The sequence below is a fragment of the Neovison vison genome, chromosome 7, assembly GCF_020171115.1.
Source record: "Neovison vison isolate M4711 chromosome 7, ASM_NN_V1, whole genome shotgun sequence".
Taxonomy (NCBI): Eukaryota; Metazoa; Chordata; class Mammalia; order Carnivora; family Mustelidae; genus Neogale; species Neogale vison.
Genome location: NC_058097.1, coordinates 187,372,248 through 187,393,063, shown reverse-complemented (window position 1 = coordinate 187,393,063; position 20,816 = coordinate 187,372,248). Strand labels below are relative to the sequence as shown.

The 20,816-nt window shown below is 54.5% G+C and overlaps 1 protein-coding gene across 2 annotated transcripts; it reads right to left on the bottom strand.

Moving 5' to 3' along the window:
* Positions 1-2,835: 2,835 nt before the first annotated feature.
* Positions 2,836-20,293, bottom strand: ACCS (1-aminocyclopropane-1-carboxylate synthase homolog (inactive)). Of its 2 annotated transcripts, none has more exons than XM_044259128.1 (16): positions 20,083-20,293; positions 18,907-19,197; positions 16,533-16,592; positions 14,202-14,272; positions 13,023-13,092; positions 12,454-12,520; positions 10,412-10,509; positions 9,867-9,944; positions 9,027-9,127; positions 8,325-8,414; positions 6,842-6,887; positions 6,588-6,729; positions 4,704-4,846; positions 4,432-4,585; positions 4,200-4,293; positions 2,836-3,724 (listed from the first exon to the last, which is right to left on the bottom strand). In XM_044259128.1, the coding sequence occupies exons 2-16, from the start codon at positions 19,195-19,197 to the stop codon at positions 3,709-3,711; spliced, it is 1,521 nt and encodes a 506-aa protein (XP_044115063.1). In that variant the 5' UTR covers positions 20,083-20,293; the 3' UTR covers positions 2,836-3,708. The 2 variants fall into 2 exon arrangements, with proteins under 2 accessions (XP_044115063.1, XP_044115064.1); XM_044259129.1 differs by having other exon boundaries at positions 10,412-10,506.
* Positions 20,294-20,816: the final 523 nt, after the last annotated feature.

The following is a 20,816-nucleotide window of genomic DNA, read 5'->3' as shown; positions in this document are numbered from 1 at the left end:
AACCTTGGAACCTTGGAACCTTAGAACTCAGAACCCATACACAGATGGAGAGACCAAAGTCATTGACTCTAACAATGAAGACATGTGCAGTTTGCTGTATGTAAACTTTACCTCCATGTTAAAAAATTAATAAAAGCCATGTTCCAGCAGAAGTTCAAGAGATGCCTGAGACCAATACTAGACCAAATGCTTGGTGTCTGTAACTCTCCCTGGGATATACCCTACATTTTTTTTTTAAACTCTTCCAAAGTCCTTTATTGAGCTGACAAGGCTGGGAGTTGCCCTTGGGGTGGGGTCCCAGCTCCAGCCTGGAGTCTCCAGATCTATGGTGCCCCCGTTCCTGACTGGAGCACGTGGGTTCCTCTGAGAGGCTACTTGGTTGGCTCCTTCAGGAATTCCCAGCCCTCCTTGGAGTACTCGTGGGCGTTCGAGGGAGCCACCAACAGAGCTGACATCACTATTATGATGCCCAAAGTCCAGGACTCACAGATGTGAAAGCTAAGCTTTGGAGGGGCTGGGAGCTGGGGGTATCTTCAGATGGATCTGCTCACACGCATACTGGCTGAACTGGTCCATGGCTGGGGAGACTACCATGACCTCCCTGGCATTCTGAAGGACAGCCCGACTCTTGTCACTAGGGTGATGAAGTCCAAGGAAACACGATGTTAGACATGAAACATCCCATTGATAGTTGCGTAGCAACTATCATGATATTAAAAATGTTAGTGTGAAAAGTAGAGGTTCTGTTTTGTCCAGTCTTCACCCAAACTGGGGTTGTCATGACTTCTCAAAGCAGTTTCTGGAGGAAGAAGGAAAAAACACGCTGGCAAACAGCCTAGGCATGAACTAAAGCACTCGTCGACAATGTCACAGGAGATGAGTATAAAGCAGTAAGAGTTAAATGCTCTCAGGTCATTTCCATGTTCCGGAGGAGGATGAAGAAAATGCTGAGTATGAGTGTGAATGAGTTCAGAGTCTCTGGCAAAGTGCTCACTTGGAGAATATATAAAGATCCCCTAGAAATGTGAGGCCTGGCGAATATATATGTAATTTTTTCTATATATATGGGGAATAAGTGACTGAAATAAGATGAAAAGGAAGCACCAGAAACCATATTCTCTTTCCTGTCTCTAGAAGCGCTTGGTGAGGAGGTGACGTGTGGAGCTTCTGGAATTGTACTGAGATCCTGAGGAAGGAAGCTCCAAGGGGAAAAGTCAACGCACTAGGATGACAGACCAGACAGAAGAAGAGAACCCGGGCTCCAAGCACCGCATTCTCCTGAGGGGCTGGATGACGAAGGGAAGGCCAGTTGGCCTCCTGGAAGAGGAGAGACATGAATGCTGAGGCATACCCTGGGGGTGTCTGCTCTCACCACCATGGCGCTGGGAGCTCGGAAGCCATCTTGCCACCCCCTGAACAGAGCATGTTTGAGAAAGAAGGCAGAAGACAGAAGGCAGAAAGCAAGAGCAGGCATCCGCTGCCATCATTCCAACTCCAGGCTAGAGCCCTGCCTGCAACATCCAGTCCTTCCCTTTCCTACTTAATTCAATCAACCCACCCATCCTTTTGTTTAACTGGTTTTAGTCATTTGTAAATGAGAATCTTCAGTAATAGAAGAGCTTGGGGACTTTCACTGATGGAAGAAGGGGAACATATTGTTTCCCTATGAAACCCATTTCCCCCTGCCATTGACAATGATAGGGGGTTCCTGCAAAGACTCACAGAAATCACTAGGCCAAGCCTCCAATCACTTTGGGGCCCAAACCTGGCCCTGCATCTCCGGGCCATTGGGAAAGCAGCGTGAGCTCAGGAAACACACGGTGGGGGTTGTTGACCTATCACGTATACTTGGCTTTGCATGGTTCCCTGAGAGTCCTGGTGCAGGTAGCTATTCTGGGGAGCAACCTTAAGGAACGGTGAGATCGGAAGTCCAAGAGAACAAAGAAACCCTGCGCAGGGGCGTGGTAAAGCGCAGGCTCCTGCCCTGGGCTCCCGGTGCTCCATCCCAGAGGTCTCTTTGATGAGCCATGCAGCAGGTCACAATTGTCTACTGGGCCACCTGCATGTGGAGGTATTAATCTGCGGCTTCCTGTGCTCCCTTGACCCAGTGATCACCCGAGAAGGGTTAACTCCCCCTCGGCGTTCCCAGTTCACATGTACCCGTGAGGCTGTCAGAGAAGCTTGGGACAGAAAGTGACATTCGGGCAGACCGGGGGGCCCCAGGGGTGATGCTCACGCACAGCTGGCTGGCCGTCCTAAGGAGCAAAGCAGAAATGTGAGCCCACGGGGGACTGGAGATGGGTGTGGAATATGCCAGACCCAGACTCCGCAGAGCGATACATATGGAGCACGCCCCTTCCCCCAGCACGAGCCAGCAGGGCTCCTAGGCCCCCCTTCTGCCGACTGAAACAGAGGAGCTCCATTCGGACCCAATCCTCCGCTCAGTCTCCCTCTGCTGGGAAGGCAGCTGGATGCCCTCTAGAGAGCTAGGAGTCTTTCTTCGGAGAATTCTAAACGGAGTGTATCACAGCGGTCCTTCCTTGGGGGTCCCTGAACCCCAAGGGCAGCGCCACAAAACAGAGGTTTTTATGGCCGTTCTTACTCTGGCCGGTAAAACCTGAAGGCTTCCCAGTGAGTCAACAAATCCCAGCAGCAGAGTTTCCTGGAAGTGGGAATAGAAAGGAGCGATAGCCAAAGGCACTGAACAATAATTGAAGGCACTGAAGGTGACAGCACAAAGCCAGGATCTCAGGATGGGAAAGGGTCAGAGCAGCCGCCAGCCCCTGGTTTGGCAGGGAACAAACAGCACAGGATTCCAACCAAACCCACCCGACTTTGAATCCCGGCTTTGATGCTGTCTGGCTCCGTGACTTTGAGAATGTCCTTCCAGCTCTCTGAGACGCGTGGCCTCTTCTCCCAAGTGGAGGATAATAGGGTCAGCTTCCCTGGATTGTCAGAGTTGGAAATAATGCACAGAAATTACCAGCACGGTGCCCGGCACGTGGAAGGTATTCAAGGAAAGATGGAGAAGGGATGAACGGATGAAGGGCATCAAGTCAGAGGAAAGCGAACCCTGTATCAAATACTCTGGGTGGCAGAAAGTACACACGATGGGCCCGACATTCTCTTAAAACAGAAGCAAGGAAAGAGACCGCTTTTCTACCCCAAAGAAGAGTCCTCCTCACACAGCTTTAACGTCAGTCCAGAAAGCCCACTTGGGCTCCAAACTCAAGCTCCCCTGAGGATGGCTCAAGTGGCCCCCTGCCTGCTTAGGATGGAAGGGCCAGCCGGGGTTCAAGTCCAGCCCTCTGCTCCCCGCAGCAGTCATGGCTGGCTCACTCGGGTTTGACATGGTTGGTGAAGGCAGTTCCTTGCCAGGAAGGAGGAGGCAGAGCAGCTCTTCCTGGTCGCCCCCCTGCGTCTTGTCTGTCGCCGCCCAAGTGGAGGCCTGTCCCAGGTCCCAGGTGTCCTGGGGGCCCACACACCCTCCCTGGGGAGAGCGATCGGAACATACAGAATTAACTCCTTCCTCCTGGGACTTGGGAACTATTGCTCCTGTTTATTTCTTGGGTATGCTCTGTCTTCTGTGCGTTGTTCTTCCGACTTGTTTCCCGGCAACAAAGGACGAAAGAGGGTGTCATCAAAAGAAGGTACACGTTGTTTTCTTTTCACGTCCTCAGGGGGGCGAAGGCATGTGGTCGGGAGCAGTCACGACTCCTCCATTCTGTAAATTATTCACAACACGGGGGAGATGAAGCATGAGAGACTGTGGACTCTGAGAAGCAAACTGAGGGTTTTGGAGGGGGGGGGATGGGGTGAGCCCGGTGGTGGGTATTGTGGAGGCCCCGTATTGCATGGAGCACTGGGTGTGCTGCATAAACAATGAATCCTGGAACACTGAAAGTAAATAAAATAAAGTTTTTTTAAAAAAATTACTCACAACAGAGACTCCTGGTTTCTTCCAGGTCTGTTTAATAGAGGGGGAGGGGCCGAGGCACAGCGCGGCTGGAGGAGCCTATCTCATGCCCTGAGCGGGGCCAGGAATGGTTCTTCTTCGAGGGTGAGGTCACGCTGGGCTCCCTCCTGACAAAAGGCCCAGCTGCCGTGGCTCTCCGCAGCCCCAGACGGCTCAGATTGGCGGTGGCTGCCAGGCCCTGCTGTCACCAGGCCCTGCTGTCACCAAGTGATGACCAGCTCACCTGTGCTGACTCCTTGGCTTCTGGGTCTGATAGGAAGAGGGCTCTTCTGCCACCTGGGATTTGCCCTCCAGCACCTGCCGGACCCTCTGCATCCCTGGGAAGGAGAAGGGACAGCCCCTTGGCACCGGCGGCTCGGTCGGCAGGACGGGCCAGCTGAGGCTGCTGGAGCCACAGGTGGGACGAGAAGCGGGAGGGCAGAGCGAAGGTGCGGCGAGGAGGGGAGGTCACTTACCCAGCCGAAGCCGGTGGGCCTTGTCCGAGAAGACCAAGCGGAACCAGCCAGGCTCTTTACACTCAAAGGTCTGGCCACAGGACAGCAGCACCTTGTTGTCCAAAAAGCGGCGCCAAAGCAGCATTTCTGCCTTAAAGGTGGCCTCGGGCAGGAACTGGGAGGGTGGCAGGGGCTCAGGTGGGAGAGGAGACACCCCTGCCCCTCACCTGCTGGAGAGAGGCTTCAACTGCTCCCCCCCCCACCCCGCACCCATGCAGCCCCACCTGTGTTACCTTCCTCAGGTCAACCCAGATGAAGAAGCCCGCCCCGCGGCTCAGGAAGGGGATGCCCAGGGCCCGGAGCTCTCCTGCCACATAGGCGTGGGCAGCCTTGAGCCGGGCATGGTTCTCCGGTAAGTACACCTGGTTGATCCAGTCTATTTGGGGGAAAAGAGAAACCAACAAAGAAATCTCTCACCAACCCTCCAGGCTGTCCCACGAGTCTAAATGCTGACAAGAGAAAGGCCATGAGCTGCCAAGATCCTTTCTCCAGCTGTGGGTGGGGGCCACAGGAATAGTCCATGTTGGTAGAAAGCACTGGAAATCCAGGTAGCTGGCCTCACAGCTGCCAACCCTGCAGACACAGGGTCCCCCGGGGTGCAGATCCTAGCAGAAGGCCCCCTCACACACACACGTTTCCGAGCCCCGGAGGCTGCTGTTCAGATCCCAGCCTGACCCCTGACAAGAGGTGGGGCCTGGGGCAACTTCACTTCCCCATCCTCAGCTTTTTATTAACTTTCTTTGGTGTCCCATTTGACGAGGGTTTTCAATTGTTTTTAAACCATTTGATTTTTTTTTTTTTTCCTGAGAGCGAGAGAAAGCAAGAGCTATAGAGCAAGCATGCAGACAGGGCAAAGGGAATGGGGGACAGAGAATCTCAAGCAGGTTCCACACCCAGCGCGGAGCCCAATGCAGGGCTCGACCTCACAACCCTGAGATTGTGACTGGAGCTGAAACCAAGAGTTTGATGCTTAACTGACGGCACCACCCAGGCACCCCACCCCCCCCTTTTGATAAGTTTTAACACAGGTGTACATCTGTGTAACTCACCACCTGCAGGCAGGACACCGAACAGTTCCCTGGCCCCAAAGAGCACCCCCGTGCTGTTCATAGTCCCGACACTGCCCTGCCCCCGACAACCACTGGTCTGTCAGTTCTCTGTCACCTGGTCTTGCCTCTTCTACAGTGTCACAGAAGTGGAATCATACAGTCATGTCACCCTTGGAGACTGGCCTCCTTCACACAGCACAATGCCCTTGAGCTTACTGACTGCCCTGGACCTCGCCGCAGAGCCCTATTCCATTGCACAGAATGTGCCCCACTTTGTTCCCTCCTTCCCCCACGGAAGGATATTTGGAGTGATTGTGAACAAAGCAGCTATAAATTTTCACACGGAGGGTTTTGTGCGACCATGAGGATAAACAGCTTAGGAGTGGGATTGTTGGGCCACGTGGTAAGTGTGGGTTTAACTCGGCAAGCAACTTGGCTCTCCAAGGTGGCCACAACGCCTTCCGTCCCGCGAGCGGCGTGAGAGTCGCTGCTCCACGTCCTCACCAGCATGTGATGGGGTCACTGTTGTTTTAAATTTTGGCTGTTCTAGCAGGTGTATAATCATTTCCACATCTATAAAATACCAGGGGAAAGGCAGGAAATGTCCGCATTCTAGGATTCTGGGAAATAAGGTGATGCAATGAGAACATCTAGCAGGGATCACTACAAGGTGGCAATTATAGATCCCCTTTGCAATCTAGATGCACTAGCTGAGATCCTCGTAGGCAGAGATACTCCCGTTATAACTGTTTTCCCTTTGTTGCTTCTACTTTCTCTTTTTTCAAGTGCTCACAGCTAATAATCGTGAGTTCACGTTGACCAAGTGCCCATGATATGCCAGGTGCTATTCGAATTGACAAATCACACGAACTGAGGTTTGGGGAAGTGAAGTAGTGTGCCACATGGTCAGGAAGTGACGGAGTGGGCTATGAACCAGTCGTGGTACTGGGTTCTCGAACACCACCCCAAATTCTTCTCATGCAAGAAGCACCCATGATCCCTGGCCCATTCCCAACTGACTATAACCTCTCCACCCCCATTCTCAAATGACCAGGCCCAGGCAGTCACCATGGTCCTGGAGCAGTTGTGCCATCTGGTACTGGACCAAACCACTGAGGCCATGATAGCGGCAGAGGGAAGCCACCGCAGTGGCCACATCCCGGTTTTCCGTGTAGAGCGTGCCGAAGCGGAGCCCAGACATCCCGAAGTCCTGCAGAGAAAGGCACCCTGGGCAGTGGCCAGCCCTCACCAAGGAAGCTGGTTCCACCCACCTCTCTGCCCTCTCACTTCCGTGACACCCCCGAGGCCAGCCAGGAACCTACCTTGCTGGTCGCCCACATCACGTGGGTCCTCTGGGGGTCAGGCAGCCTGCAGAGAATACAGGTGGGGACAGAGGCAACACAGATCCACAAAAACTCATACACATTTGGATGGATTTAGTTCTGTGTCTGTGTGAAGCCCTGGTTTCACCTTTTTGAATCATCAATTCCTACACATCCTTTAGCGTCAGGGTCAGCAAAATACAGCCTGCAGGCTAAACCCAGCCCACAGCCCGTTTTTGTAAATAAAGCTTTACTGGAACACAGCCATGCTTTTTCATGTACATAATGTCTATAGCTGCTTTCGTGCCATAGGGCAGAGTTGAGTGAGAGACCATAGGCCTGTAAAGCCTAAAATATTCAACATCTAATCCAAAAATACTTCCTGATCCCTGAACTAGAGCTCAGTTCAAGTTCTGCTTCCTCAAACAGACCTTCTCTGACCACTCCCAGGAGCCTGGGCCCCCTGGGGACCCCAAGCTGATCCCGTCATGCCTCCCCAGACTTCTCCTTTTTAGCACTTATCACAGCCACAATCAAATGACTGTGTATTTCGCCACTAAAATGTTTTTTCTGGGGGCACCTGGCTGGCTCAGTCGGTTAAGCATCCAACTCTTGGTCGAGGCTTAGGTCATGATCTCACAGTCGTGGGACTGAGCCCTACATCAGGCTCTGCCCTCAGCATGAGTCTGCTTAAGGCTCTCTCTCCCTCTCTTTCCTGCATGTGTGGAGTCTTTCACTTATTTCAACTAAATAAAATCTTCAAAATGTTTTTTTCTGGCTAGAAATAAAAGTTCCGCTTGAGAGGGGCCTACGTCTTCCTCGGTCCATGTTATATCCCAGCACCAAGCAGGGTCTGGCACAGCGGAGGTGACATTTTCTGCGCCTCACTGTCCTACTCCATAAACAAACAGGAGTCGCCACCGTGCGCTTGGCAGAGCCTCGCGAGGACCCGCTGAGAGAACCCACGGAAAGGATTTCACGGGGTCCAAAGTTCTGAACACACACCGGGAACTGTTAGAATCTCTCAACGCCGCATGTATAGACTTTGCGGGTGATCTGGTCCAAGAGTCTCCAAAACTCTTTCAGCCCAGATTCTCGGTTCAGGCTAAATCTAATGAAAACGCCCCAACAGCTAGAAGTGCTTGGCACGCGGCTGGGGCTGCAGAAGGATGGGCGGAGTGAGCGAGCGAGCGGGTGGATGGATGGACGCGGCTGAAGCCACTCTGGAGATGAGTGGACCGCACAGGGGGCCAGCTCCCACCCTCGCAGCCCCTCCGCCCCCAGGAAGCCTGCGGCCCAGCCCCTCCCTGGAGCTCTCAGAAACCCTGATGTAGCCCTGCCCTCCCATCTTCTCCTCACCGGGTCTGGGGACAGTGGGATCAGATCAGTGGGATGGAAGGGAGATGCCCTAGGACAGGTCACGTCATGTGGGCGGGGCCAGCAGGGGCCGGAGGACCTGTGGCTGTGGGCAGGGCAGCCTCACCCTTCCAGGCTCAGGACGCTGCGGTAGGCCGTCGGCTTCTCGAACACGGACAGCATATAGACCTCATCCACCATCACGTGCAGCTCATGCCTGGAGGGGCGGGGCCGGGGAGGAGACGGCTTAGTCTGCAGGCCAAATAGGTCCCCTGCAGTGGGGGAAGCAATGACTCAGAAACCCAGTGGACCATGGTCGGGCCCAAGGCTGCCAAACTTTGTTCCAGAAACACCTTCCCCTGTGTCTAATGCTTCACACAGGAAGCTCCGTACGCAGATGATGGCTTCTGAAGCACCTCGGTCACATCCGCAAAAGAAAGGCCCAACTGAGAGCAAACCAGGTTTGTACAGACAGATCCAGATTCGAATCTGGCTCCACTCCTCACTCGAGGCCTCGGCAACCTGGGGACCATGACCACGCAATGACTAATAAGGTGACTGCGCGGACTGAGATACAGCACGCAAAGAGCTTAGCAGGGCCCCTGGCCCCTGGGGGGCACAATGTAGGACAGCTGTTGTCCTAGAAAGAAAGAGGGAGAGAGAGCCCCAGTACCCCATAAACCCTGCCTCCCCACCCCAGTGCTGGGGAAGGGCGAAAGCAGGTGGGGGCCCACAGAGGAGTGAACAGGGTAGAAGAGTCCATACCAAGGCCCGCGCCCGTAGCCTGACCTGCCAGGACGTTTTTGTGGGTGACTGTGGGGTGCCTCACCTCTTGGCAAATTCCAGGTAGTCCCGCAGCTCTCCTGGGGAGTAGATGTCGCCCAGAGGGTTGTGGGGGTTGATGAGGATGAGACCTTTGACCTTCACACCCTGAAAGCACCAGTGGGGCAGGAAACACTCAGCTCCTCCCGAAGGCCAGAGCCACATGCTCCCACTGAATGGGGCCGGCGGCTGGGTGGGATCCGGGGGAGATGGGATGGGATGTGTTCAGGACCCAGCGTGAAGCAGGTAAGGGCAGAGAATTACGAATCTGCAGCAGATGTCATACGTGCAAATGTGTCAGCCAGGAAAGAAAACAGAGGCAGAGAACAAAGCCCAGAGGCAAGAGGCCCAAATGCCAGTGAAGGCTGCCTCTGTTGGCAGAACAATGGGCGGGGGTCTGTACTTTCAGATTCCTACAGGAGGCACGTGTGACCGTACTGGCCACAGACTGGAAAGGAACCAAGGGAGGAGTAACCCTCATCTCTGCCTTTCTTCAGAAGGTCCTCTCAAAGAGGGATGCGACAGGGGAATCAGGTCCTCGGATCACCAGGGAGACTGCTGAACGGCACACCATTAAGCTCCACACTTGACCCCCTGACCGAAGTCAATTGGAGCAGGGGTAGGGGTGTTCATCGAGTTCCCACGGGTCTCAGAATCTTTCTCTAGTGGGAAGACCCTCCACTGGTAGGCTCCCGATGGACCCCCAGAATGGTTCCCTGGGGCCATCTGACACCCCAACCCCACCACGGAGTGCCAACCCCACAACCAGGATGAGATCAGCCACCGGAAGTCTGTGCCCTGCCCAGACCCACCCCTCCCAGCCTTGCATTTGATTGGACCCCCAGACCTCAGAATTGGCTCTCTGCAAGGCCAACTCCAGCTTCTCCACGGTGAGCTGGAAGGGACGTGTGTCCAGCCCAGTGACCTGGAAAAAGAGGGAGAAAAGCCACCGGCCCAGTTCAGTGATTCCCCCAAATCTGAGCTTCTGGGGCCTCTCCTAACAGTCATCTCTAGCCTCCTTGGAACAGTCTCTGAAAAAACCCCGGCAGGGTCCCTCCCCTCATTGCCGGCCATGCCATCACATCAGGGACAGCTCAGCACTCTCAGTCGGGAAGAGGCCCCAGAGACCCTCTGATTGAGGTCCAAGAAGTTACACGCTGAGGTCTGCTCTGTCCCCTCCTCACCCCACCATTTTGATGGAGTGTCCTTGCGGCTGCCCTTGGCTTCTACACTGACCCAGAGATCTCAGAGCCGGGACGTGGGGAGCCCCAGGGGAACCCAGGTATGGACCACCATGGGCAACAGAGGGCTCTACCCTCCTTGCAGCCGTGACGCCGGCATGGACTCCCTCCCACGTCTGCCCTCAGACTCACAAAGAGGAAGAACTCTTACCTCACTGTCCAGATAGACACACACCAGCCGGACATTGCCATAGAGATAGACGTGCTGTGTGATGGCCCCATAGTAAGGGGCGGGGATCAGGAACGCTTCTGAGGGAAGGAATGGTTCAGGGCCTGTCATCCTCCGGCCAGATCACCCCAGTCCTCCGTCACCCACAGGCTCCACTCTGCCTCCCCAGACTTCCATGTCCTTGGGGGAACCCCAAGCATATACTCCGTCTCTCAACTCCCAAGCTCTAACACCTGGATCCACTGAGATGAGCCCCTTCTCTGATCATCAGTAGCTGACATTTACTGAACACTTACTACGTGCTGGGAACTGGGCTAAACATATATTTGTGTGTCATCTCATTTGGTCCTCAGAGTAGCTCTGTGACATCAGTATTCCTGTCACCCTCACTTTCCCGATGAGGACACTGAGCCTCGGAGGGTCCCTCTGAAGCATCCCACGTGCTGGCTCACTCCAAGGACAGACCAGGATCCAGGGAGTTGAAGCTGCGGGGTGATCTGGGCTCGACAGATGGACAAACGGGACAGCAGACAGAACTGCCCAGAGAGAGAGAGAGAGTGTGTTCAGGATGAAAGGGTTCTCCCTCCCTGGGGACATTCAAACACAAGGCTGAGGCCATCTGGTGGGGAAGCACGTCGTGTGGAACATTCTAGCTGTGAATGCGGGAGTATTGATGACCTCCAAGGTCTACCCTGAGGCAGAGGCAGGCATCCCTCCAGTTCTGAAGGGGATGCGCGGGCAAGCCGCCCTCTCTTCCCCCGGCCCACCCCACTCAGCTCCGGAAGGAGCGGCTTTGTCCTACATGTTCCCCAGCCCAGCCACGGGGAGTGGACCGGAGGAAAACGAGGGACCCAAGGGAGCCAAGGCACTGGCTGGCCAGAAACCTGGCACAGGCTCTCTCTCACGACTTGCTCCAGGAAGCACAGATGCCCGTGAGGTGAGCACGTACACCTGAGCAGAAAGGTCATGAGCGGGTGGAGTTGAGGAAGGTCCAGAGAGGTTCGCAGATACAGAGGGGAGGAGGAGGGAACTGCCTACCCCTGTGAGAGGTGGACAGTGTGACACTGACCCCGTTCTTGGCTGTTCGAGAACGGGTAGGAAATCACCTATCCTATCCTTGTGATGAATCTTCTTCTTATAGTTCACATCCTGGGTCCTATCTCTGTATGTGAATTTGACAAATCAGGTAAGCCCCTGTGCCCTAATGTCCTCTTCGGGGACATGGGGACGGCACAGAACCCACCTCAGAGGAGAGAAGTGAGGATTAAACGGGCCTATGTGTAAAGCCTTAGGCTGTGCTCGCAACATAACACGTGGTCAGTAATTATCCCCCAGAATCCCTGTTAGCGAAGCTGGCGTGAGGGGGCCTCTGTTCTGGTGACAGTGAGCCCTGATGGGGACCTGCTCTCAGTCCCACTGTGGATCCTGAGGGACGCTACTGGCTGCCTACTCACCAGCCATTCCAATTTTCTGGCCAAGAGAGCACCAGATTTCCCAGAAATGACCAGCAATAAGTCCAAGGAAGGAGGGCCTTCCGCCAGCCCCTGGGGAGGAACCACGTTTGGTTGAAGTCAACCAAACTTCTCCCGTCTGCCTGGGGCCGCTCTGAGAATGGGTTTGTGCAGCAGTTCTGGCCACTAAGACATAAGGGGAGCTCCGCCGGGACTTTCTTTGGGAAAGAGTATCTCCCCTGCCCCCTCCCGATGAAACAAAGACACAGGCCAGGCACAACCTTTCCCCTTTCTTCCTGCCTTCAGGACCCACTGACAGCCAGCACATGAAAGGAAAAACCAAGGTCATCACAGAGACAAGCCCCGAACCCCGGCATCATGTTGACCTCCTCCGAAACTGTAGACATCCAGGTATCTTGACCGGACATCTGGTCAAGCTGCTTCTTGAGCCCCCTGCAGCCTCATAGTTGGCTATGGCCAAAGGCATTCTGACACAGGCCACAAAGACAGGCAACTGTGGGCACTGCAGGCATAGGGCAGCCCCCAAAGCTGAGCAGGCCATGGGTCACTTACCCCCCGCCTCACACAGCACGGTGGCCAGAGCAGAGAAGAGAGAGGCACAGCCATTCAGGACAACCACCTGCGGGTAACACATCCACGTTGACAAAGATGAGTATCCATCCAGGCGGGAGCAAGGACCTACAGCTGTAGGACCTACAGGCTAGCAGGGAAAGGGGGGACCCGGTCCCAACTTGGTGCCCTCTGTGGCTCGGTCACAGCAAAGCCACCAGAGGAAGCCAAAGGCCTCTCCTGACTGACAGCCAAGTGCTTGTGTTGCTTATCCTTTGGGCCCCTCTCTGGAACAACAGAACAAGAAGAGGGAGCTGGTCACTCAGAGAGTCTTGCCTGAAGGTACGGAGGCAAGGAGGGAGCACTGAACAAACTGCAGCAGAAACTGTAACCAAATTATGTCCTCGATATTTAGGATGAGGAAGACAAAGGGCAGGGGTGCTTCTAATTCTACCTGGAAACAGCCCAAAATCGAGTGGAAGGCAGAACCCAAGCCCACCCTACCCTTGCCCAGTCAAAATTGGGGGAGGTGGGTAGAAGAACAGGGAAAAGCAGAGGAGGGGGCGACTCACATTGTCTGGTTTAAGGGGGTTGGGGCTCTTGCAGTAGAAAGACAGGAATCTGGCCACTTCCTCCCGGAGGCTAGAGATCAGACCGAGAGATGATCAGTGTTTGCCAGAGGATCCCCAACCCACGGTCTGTCCCAGAGCTCCCCCGCTGAGTCTGGGGACTCACAGCCGCCATCACCCTTCTCTGCTTTCCCACTCAGGCAGCGGGATCGGCGTGGCCTCCACGTTGCAGGGCCTACCAGTCCCCTGCCCCATCACTACACACACAGGGACACTTGCATTCTCTGTAGTTCTAGGACACCTGACCCGCTTAATCCGCAGGTCTCAGGGATATGAAAAGTAACACTCCACCTACGCGTAGATCTAGCTAGTAACAGTAAAGCTATCATAACGGTAACTATCGTCAGAGTCATGGTTGGACCATTTCCATCATGCAGGAATTACATGGGGAATTTCACTCATTTAATCTTTATAACAATCCTATGATGCTGTTATTATTCCCATTTTACAGATAAAGAAACTGAGGCTTGAAGGAGATAAGTCACTTGCTGGTAAGTGGCAGAGCCCACACTCAAGGCAGCGGGCTGTCTCCAGGGCCCACCATCCTCATTACCTAGGAACGAACGCTTTGAAATCCAGTCCTGCTTAGCCACAAAGCCCCTGGAACAGCAGCCGCCCCCAGCAAGTGCTCACCAAGTACCAGCTCCAATTAGCATTATTTAACTCGCCCCATCGGACCAGGAGGAAAATGCCCCCACCAGCAGCCCCGGAAGCTGATCCTGCTTCCTCTAAAACGACCAGGAGAGCAGGGAGAAGGACTCCGCGCCTGAAGGCCCTCCACCTGCCTCAGACCCATGGAAGCAAGTGAGGGAGCTCCCTAGCTGTGCTGAGACCCGCAGAGGCCCTAGTACCCCACTGACACTCCAAGAAACCCCATGATTGCCAGACCTCCAGGATGGTCCTCGGCCCAAGGCAGGCTTTCTCCACCTGCCATAGTCACATCCGGGGCGGGATAATTCTTTGTTGTGGGGGCTGGCCACTACCCAGTAAATGCCTGAAGAGCCCCTTCCCAGCTGGGACAAGCAAAAGTGTCTCTAGATGTCCTAGATGTCCTATGTCCCCTGGGAGCAAGACCACCCCCCGCCCCGGGCTGGGAACCACCGGCCCGAGGCAGCTACTTACAACAGATGTCCCCTCCAGTCGGGGTACTGCAGCAGGGACGGCTCCACCCGCAGCATGTCGCTCTGACTCAGCTGGGGACAGAGGGAAGGGCGGGTTGAGCGCCATACCCCCTCATGGTGACCGCCAGCACGGCACTTCCACCCACATCCACACGGCCCCCACCACGAAAGCCTGGGCTTGGCCTGCTCATCAGAGAAACGAGGGGAGAGGCAGCACGGTCACAGCCTTCTCCTGCCTGTTTTGCAGAGGAGGAAACCGAGGCTCCAGAAAGTGAGGTGACTCAGCCAACGTCACGGAGCTAGCAAGCGGCAGAGACGAGACAAAACCCTCGGCTCTGCCACTTGCTAGAAGAAGGTCGGACTCCTAATCCAGTGCTCTTTTTACAACACTGCCATCTAAGAAACCCAGAGGACTGGGGCCACCTGGGTGGCTCAGTCAGTTAAGCATCTGACTCTTGATTTCCACTTGCGTCATGATCTCAGGGTTGTGAGTTCGAGCCCCATGTTGGGCTCTCTGCTCAGCCGGGAGTCTGCTTGAGATTCTCCCTCTCTATCTCCGCCCCTCCCCGTGTTTGCATGTGCACATGCTCTCTCTCAAATAAATAAAGAAATCTCTTGAATAAATAAATACATAAATAACCCAGAGGGGTGAATTGGTAGAAGCAATTGATAGGAGACCATGTTACTCAGCTGCTCCCTGGGGTGACAGAAGGGGTCCCAGAATTGGGTGCCATCCCCTCGGTGCTGGCTCCAACTTCTGGAGGGACTCGAGCCATTGTGTTCCCATGGGCTCAGCTCAACTTTACGCTTTGGAAAGTGTGGCCTTTTTACACCATCCCCACCCTGACCAGGCGTTGGGTTAGTAACTCCCAGGGCATCACAGACACAATGTCAAAGAAAGGCAGAAGTCTTAGGGAGTGGACCAAAAGAAGGGCAGTCAGCCACTTGTATAGGACTCCAACCCTTCCCATCTGTCCTGCCGCCCGGAAAGCTGCACCGTCCAGTGGGAAGGCCACAGTCATGTGTGCCCCCTGAGCACCTGGAATGCGACTGGTCTGAACTGAGATCCACTGGATTTGAAAAACGTGATATGAAAACAGTATGTAACATATCTTAATCTTTTAGATTGATGACATGTTGAAATGGTCCTATTTTCAATAGATGGAGGTAAATAAAATACATTAATTACTAAGACGAATTTACCAGTTTCTTTTTACTTATCTAATAGAAAATTTTAAATTACATACATGGCTTACATTTTACTTCTGTTGGACAGTACAGCAGGGAACTGGCTGGATAGGACAGGCATCTTGAGCCCCCTTCCTACACCCCTCTCCCCTTGGGTCTTGGATTTGTCACCCTCAGAAATAAGTTCCTTTGGGGTGTGCGTCGCTCTCTCTACAATCCCAAACTTGGAGTCTGTGGCCTTGGGAGACACATCTATCAGGCATTTTCAGTGGTTTGCTAGAAATGGCTCGGACCAGCTCAAGAAATCTGTTTATTACATTTCCAGAAATTTTACATGCTGTGTTTAAAAAAAAAACAGCCATTAAAAAAATTAAATTATGTCAATGTATAAATAAGTAAATTGCATTAAAAACAAACGTAGTAACTAAAATATCACTGCTTCTGATTATGTTACTACATTTTGTTTAGATTTTATTTATTTCTCAGAGAAAGAGAGAGCATATGCACAAGCAGGGGGAGCGGCAGAGGGAGAAGCAGGCTCCCCGCTGAGCAGGGAGCCCAATGCAAGGCTCTATCCTAGGACCCTGGGATCAGGAGCTGAGCAGAGGGCAAACGCTTAACGGACTGAGCCACCCAAGCATCCCTATGTTACTACATGTTTACGTGTGTTCTTGAGGTTATTTCCATTTTTGCGTCTGCATGGCGGGGACACTACAAACCTTTTTCCCAACTCTGTGTGCAAGGACGTCACATCCGTGACTTGAAATCAGCCGGGAGTATTTACACTATGAGAATTGTCAAAATCTACAATCAGAGTCCTCCCTACCCTAGAGGCAGTTGTTAAATGCTGACCACACCCCACTGAGTGTCCCCTCACCACCGCCACCCTGCTGGGAGAGCAGGACCCAGCCACCAGGAGGGACTGAGTATGGGAATAGGTAAAACAGGACCAGAATAGGGAAGTGACTGGCCCAAGATCACAGAGAAAGTTGTCCCTGAGGCAGATCTGGAACCGAGGTGAGCAGACTCTCAGGCCAGGGGTGCAGAGGCAAGGGGAAGACTCTGGTCACGGAAGCCTTCCAGGAAGTCCAAGGGCAGACGGGCCCTGGGAGCTGCTGATGGCTCCCACATGTACGGGACTTACCCGCCTGGAAAGCAGGTCAAAGCAGAGTTTGTTTTCACTGGTGCCCAAATTAATGATGCCCTGGAGAGAGAGACAGGGAGGCAGAGTGAGCATAGCCAAGCGGTCCCAAAAGGAAGGCCTGAAATGTACACGGAGGCAGAAAAGCAAAGCGGGAACGATCGCACCCTCCCAAACCCCCTTCCTTAGCCTTGTTGGGCCCCCCCTCCTCTCAGCAACCTGGTCCATCTTTCCATTTCTAAAGCTCTGTTCAAAGGTCATCTTCTCCAGGAAACCTCCCCAGAACTCCAGCTAGAAAGGATCTTTCCTTTTTCTGGAACACAAAACTCGTGATCTGTCCCCCTGTAGAGCACTGCTCACTCTCTGCCTCTGGGTCATAAGGACAGACGGACATGCTTTATGTCCCCCATGGATGGGAAGGTCCCCGAAGGGGATGCATGCCCGAGAAACTATCACTTAGTAGGACCTGATACATGTTTGTGGTACAAAACAAGGTACAAAGTAAAGCAGTGCTCCGGGAGGACCAGGAACAAGGATACATGTGGAGCAGGAAGGGCTCCGGGGCTGCAGAGATGGTCCCCTCGGAGACCGTGTGCAACCACACACCGCCTTGATCCCACCCCATGAGGCACCCACTCATAGGAGCGGGAGTGGGGAAGGCACAACTCAAGCCGCCCATAGAGTCCCCAGGGAGATTCATGCTTTCTAACCCCTGACCCTTGTGGTATTGGGGCAATGAGGAGGGAGGCAGGATATGGAAGCCAAGCATGAATGAGCCAATGTTCTGACCAATAAAAGGCATGGCTTTCACTCGCTGAGGAACAGAGCAGTAGGCTCCTCTGCTCACAGCTAATCTGTCCACAAATCCTGTCGCTCCTACCTTCAAAATACGTGTTCAGGGGCGCCTGGGTGGCTCAGTGGGTAAAAGCCTCTGCCTTTGGCTCAGGTAATGATCTCAGGGTCCTGGGATCAAGCTCTGCATCGGGCTCTCTGCTCAGCGAGGAGCCTGCTCCCCCCTCCCCCACCTGCCTCTCTGCCTACTTGTGATCTCTGTCAAATAAATAAATAAAATCTTAAAAAAAAAAAAATGTACAGCCCAACCTCATCTCACCTCCACGGCGAAGACCCCCGTCGAGCCGCCAGAGCTTCCTGTCTCCCTTCTTGCAATGGCTTCCCTCCTTCCTTGCCGGCCTGCACTCACCCTGACCTCCACACAGCAGCCTAAGCCCCCGGCCTCTTCTGAAAGCCAAAATCAAATCATACTGCTCCTCCTCCCGACGCCTTCCACTGTGCTGTGTCCCAAACCAGAAGCCTGTCTGCGTACCATAATGCCCACAGTCTCCGTCTCCAGGCCACCGCCTGATCTCTCTGACCTCGTCCCCTGCCAGTCGCAGGGCTTCACTCCAGCCGTCGTGGCCCCTGTGCTGTCCCTTGAACTCATCAAGAACAGATTCACCCTGAAGCCTTTGCACCAGCTATTCCCCCCGCCTGGATCATTCCCTGCCCAGGTATCTGCAGGGCTCCCCGCAATAGGCAGCCTCCAAGATGGCTCCCAGGGAGCGATCCCCACCTCCTGGTACCCACACCCTTGTGTAATCCCTTCCCCGTGAGTGTGGGTCGGACCTACTGACCCACTTCTGACAAACAAGATATGCAGATGGGGCATCTTGCAAGAATAGGTTATAAAGCCCCTGGCTTCCATCCTGGATACTCATGGTGTCTCCTCCTCTCTCGGAGTGTCTGCCCTGGGAAGCCAGCAGCCATGTCACACGGCAGCCTGTGGAGATTCCCATGTGACGAGGGACTGGAGCCTTCCAACACGCACGCCAATGAGCCTGGAAGCGATCCTCCCCCCAGCTCCCGACCACGTCAAGCCTAAGATGAGACCACAACCATGGCTTCAATGCAGGTTCACAGAAGATTCTGAGCCTGTGGCACCCACCCAGAGCCTGAACCCCAGAAATTATGAAATGCATTTGTTAAACTGCTGAAATCTGAGGTAATTGGTTACAAGCACCAGGTAACTAATATAATCCTTTGCTTTCCTCAGGTCTCCACTCGAATTGTCACCTTAGGAAAGTGGCCCTCTGTGACCACCTTACATGAAACAGCAAGATCCCCAGACCGCCTCATCATCCTCTATCCTCTTCACTCTGCTTTATTTTCTCTATAGCACTTATTATCATCATAGGGATTTTTTTTTTTTTGTCTGTTCCCCATCTGCCTCCCCTTCTAGAACAAAAACTCCACAAAGGCAGGAACTTTGCTTTTGCTCACAGTTGCAACCCGAGCATCTAGAACAACTTCTTGGTCGAGGTAGAGCATCCCACCCTGCAGTCTTTCCTTGGGCTCCAGTGGGCACAGGGGTCTCACTCACACTGGGGTTCTTATCCTCATCATACTCGTCCATGTGGTAGGTCCTGTAGCCCTCCTCTGCCGAGTCCCAGAACCACTTAATGACTCTTCCTCTCGAGGACAGGCAGGAGCTGTCTGAGGACAACATGGCAGTGGGACCACTCGCTCCACAGTACTCTGGCAGCTTCCGGTCTGGTTTTCTGGAGCATTCTCTTTCCAGATCATCCCCATAGTTCCTGTCCAGATCTTGGATGGAGGTTGGGCCCGGGCAGGTGGCAGGTGCCCTAGATTCCTTCTGAGGCAGAGTGAACATCTGCAAAAGGACAAAAGTATTCAGGGCCCAAATTCAGCATTCAGAAAAGAAGGGCTTTCACGCAGCAGAACTGAACTGGGAGTCTAGCGGTCCTTCCCATTCTTGGCTCCCCCTTCCCTTATGTCTATATATTCACCGTTTCCTATGTCCCTTACTAGTTGTAACCGTAAATCCAACGGCTTCAGCAAGTAAATCCTGTTAAAGATCTCTTCGGGGCCAGAAGCTAGGCTTGCTACTTTTATACGGGGTAACATATAGCTGCTTTCCCTTGTTTTACATTTATGGGACTTTTTCATTCTGCAGCCTGCGGAGTCGCCAGCGTTCTTTTTCATTCTTGCTGACCTCAATTTCAAAACACCAGGGGAAAAAATGTTCTGACTTAAGCAGAAAGAGCCCGGAGTCCCAGGGGTCTTGCAGTGATTGCTGTCAACAGGGCTAAAGGGCCCGAGATTACTTGGTGACCGAGGGAGGGTGGGGGACAAAGGGGAGGACGACTGAGGGTCTCCCAAGGGCAGGCACCCTGCAGAGCTCCAGGGCCTGGCAAAGCACAGGTGCCAGGAGAGGGTGGTCTCCTGCCCGCGGCTGTGAGCTCCTCCGCTTTCCAAGCCAGCTTTGCCATCTGTGGAGGCGTGTAAAACCGCAGGGCAGCAGGGAGGCTATGAACGGAGGAGCTACCTAGAACTAATGCCGGCTCGTGGCTCAAGTTCGGTAAAATATGTTATCATGGCTCCTCGCCGAATTCCCGGTCGGTCCAGAGGCAAGCCCGCATACCCAGTGCCGGGGGACAGCCAGCGGCCCCGACCCCCCGGGGCGTCCCCGCCGGCAAACACGGCCCCCCGAAGCACCCCTCCCCCGCCCCACGTGGGGGGCTCTCCCGGCGCTCACCTCGCTCCCCAGCCCCGGCAGCGCGGGCCGGCGGCGGGGCAGAGCAGCGGGAGCGACGCCGGGCTGGAGCGCAGGGCCCGGGTTCCTGCCGCAGCGCGGCGGAGACCTCGGAATTGGCGCGGAGGGAGGAACGAGGCCTCGGCGGGCGGCTGAGCCTCGCGAGACGACACGTCTGAGGTTCGGGGACAAGGAAGTGTGCGCCGGGCTGGGGACTGCGAGACGCAAGCGGCGACTCCTGCGGGCGATCCCCGAGCCCGCGCCGAGGGAGGCCCCGCTCCGCTGCCGGGCAAAGCCCGATCGCAACCGCGGGCGGCGCGGGGGAGGCAGCACCGGCGCTGCTGAATCGCGCGCCCAGGTCGCTTCCGCCGCCCGGACCCGCCCTCCGGCTTCCCGGACACCCAGGCGTGCCCCGCGTGCTGCAGGGTTCCCTGACCCCGCGGGGGTCCGGACCCCCCGGCCCGCGCACAGCAGAAGCCGAGAAGACCACCGCGGGGAAGATTTGGGCCACGGTTCCGGGTCTCCTCTGCTGGCACCTGAGGACGCCTCTCTCTGCCTCCTGGGCCTCAGTTTCCCAGTTTGGAAGCAGTCAGAGTCTCGGAGGTTACTTGGCAAATGTACGCGTGCTTGCACCCATGGAGAAGCCTTTCTGGGTTAAAGCGAGGGCATCCTTAAAACATCCTTCCCCTGTGAGAATTTTTACAGTGGCATTTGAAATTCTCCTCCTTTCACTTGTT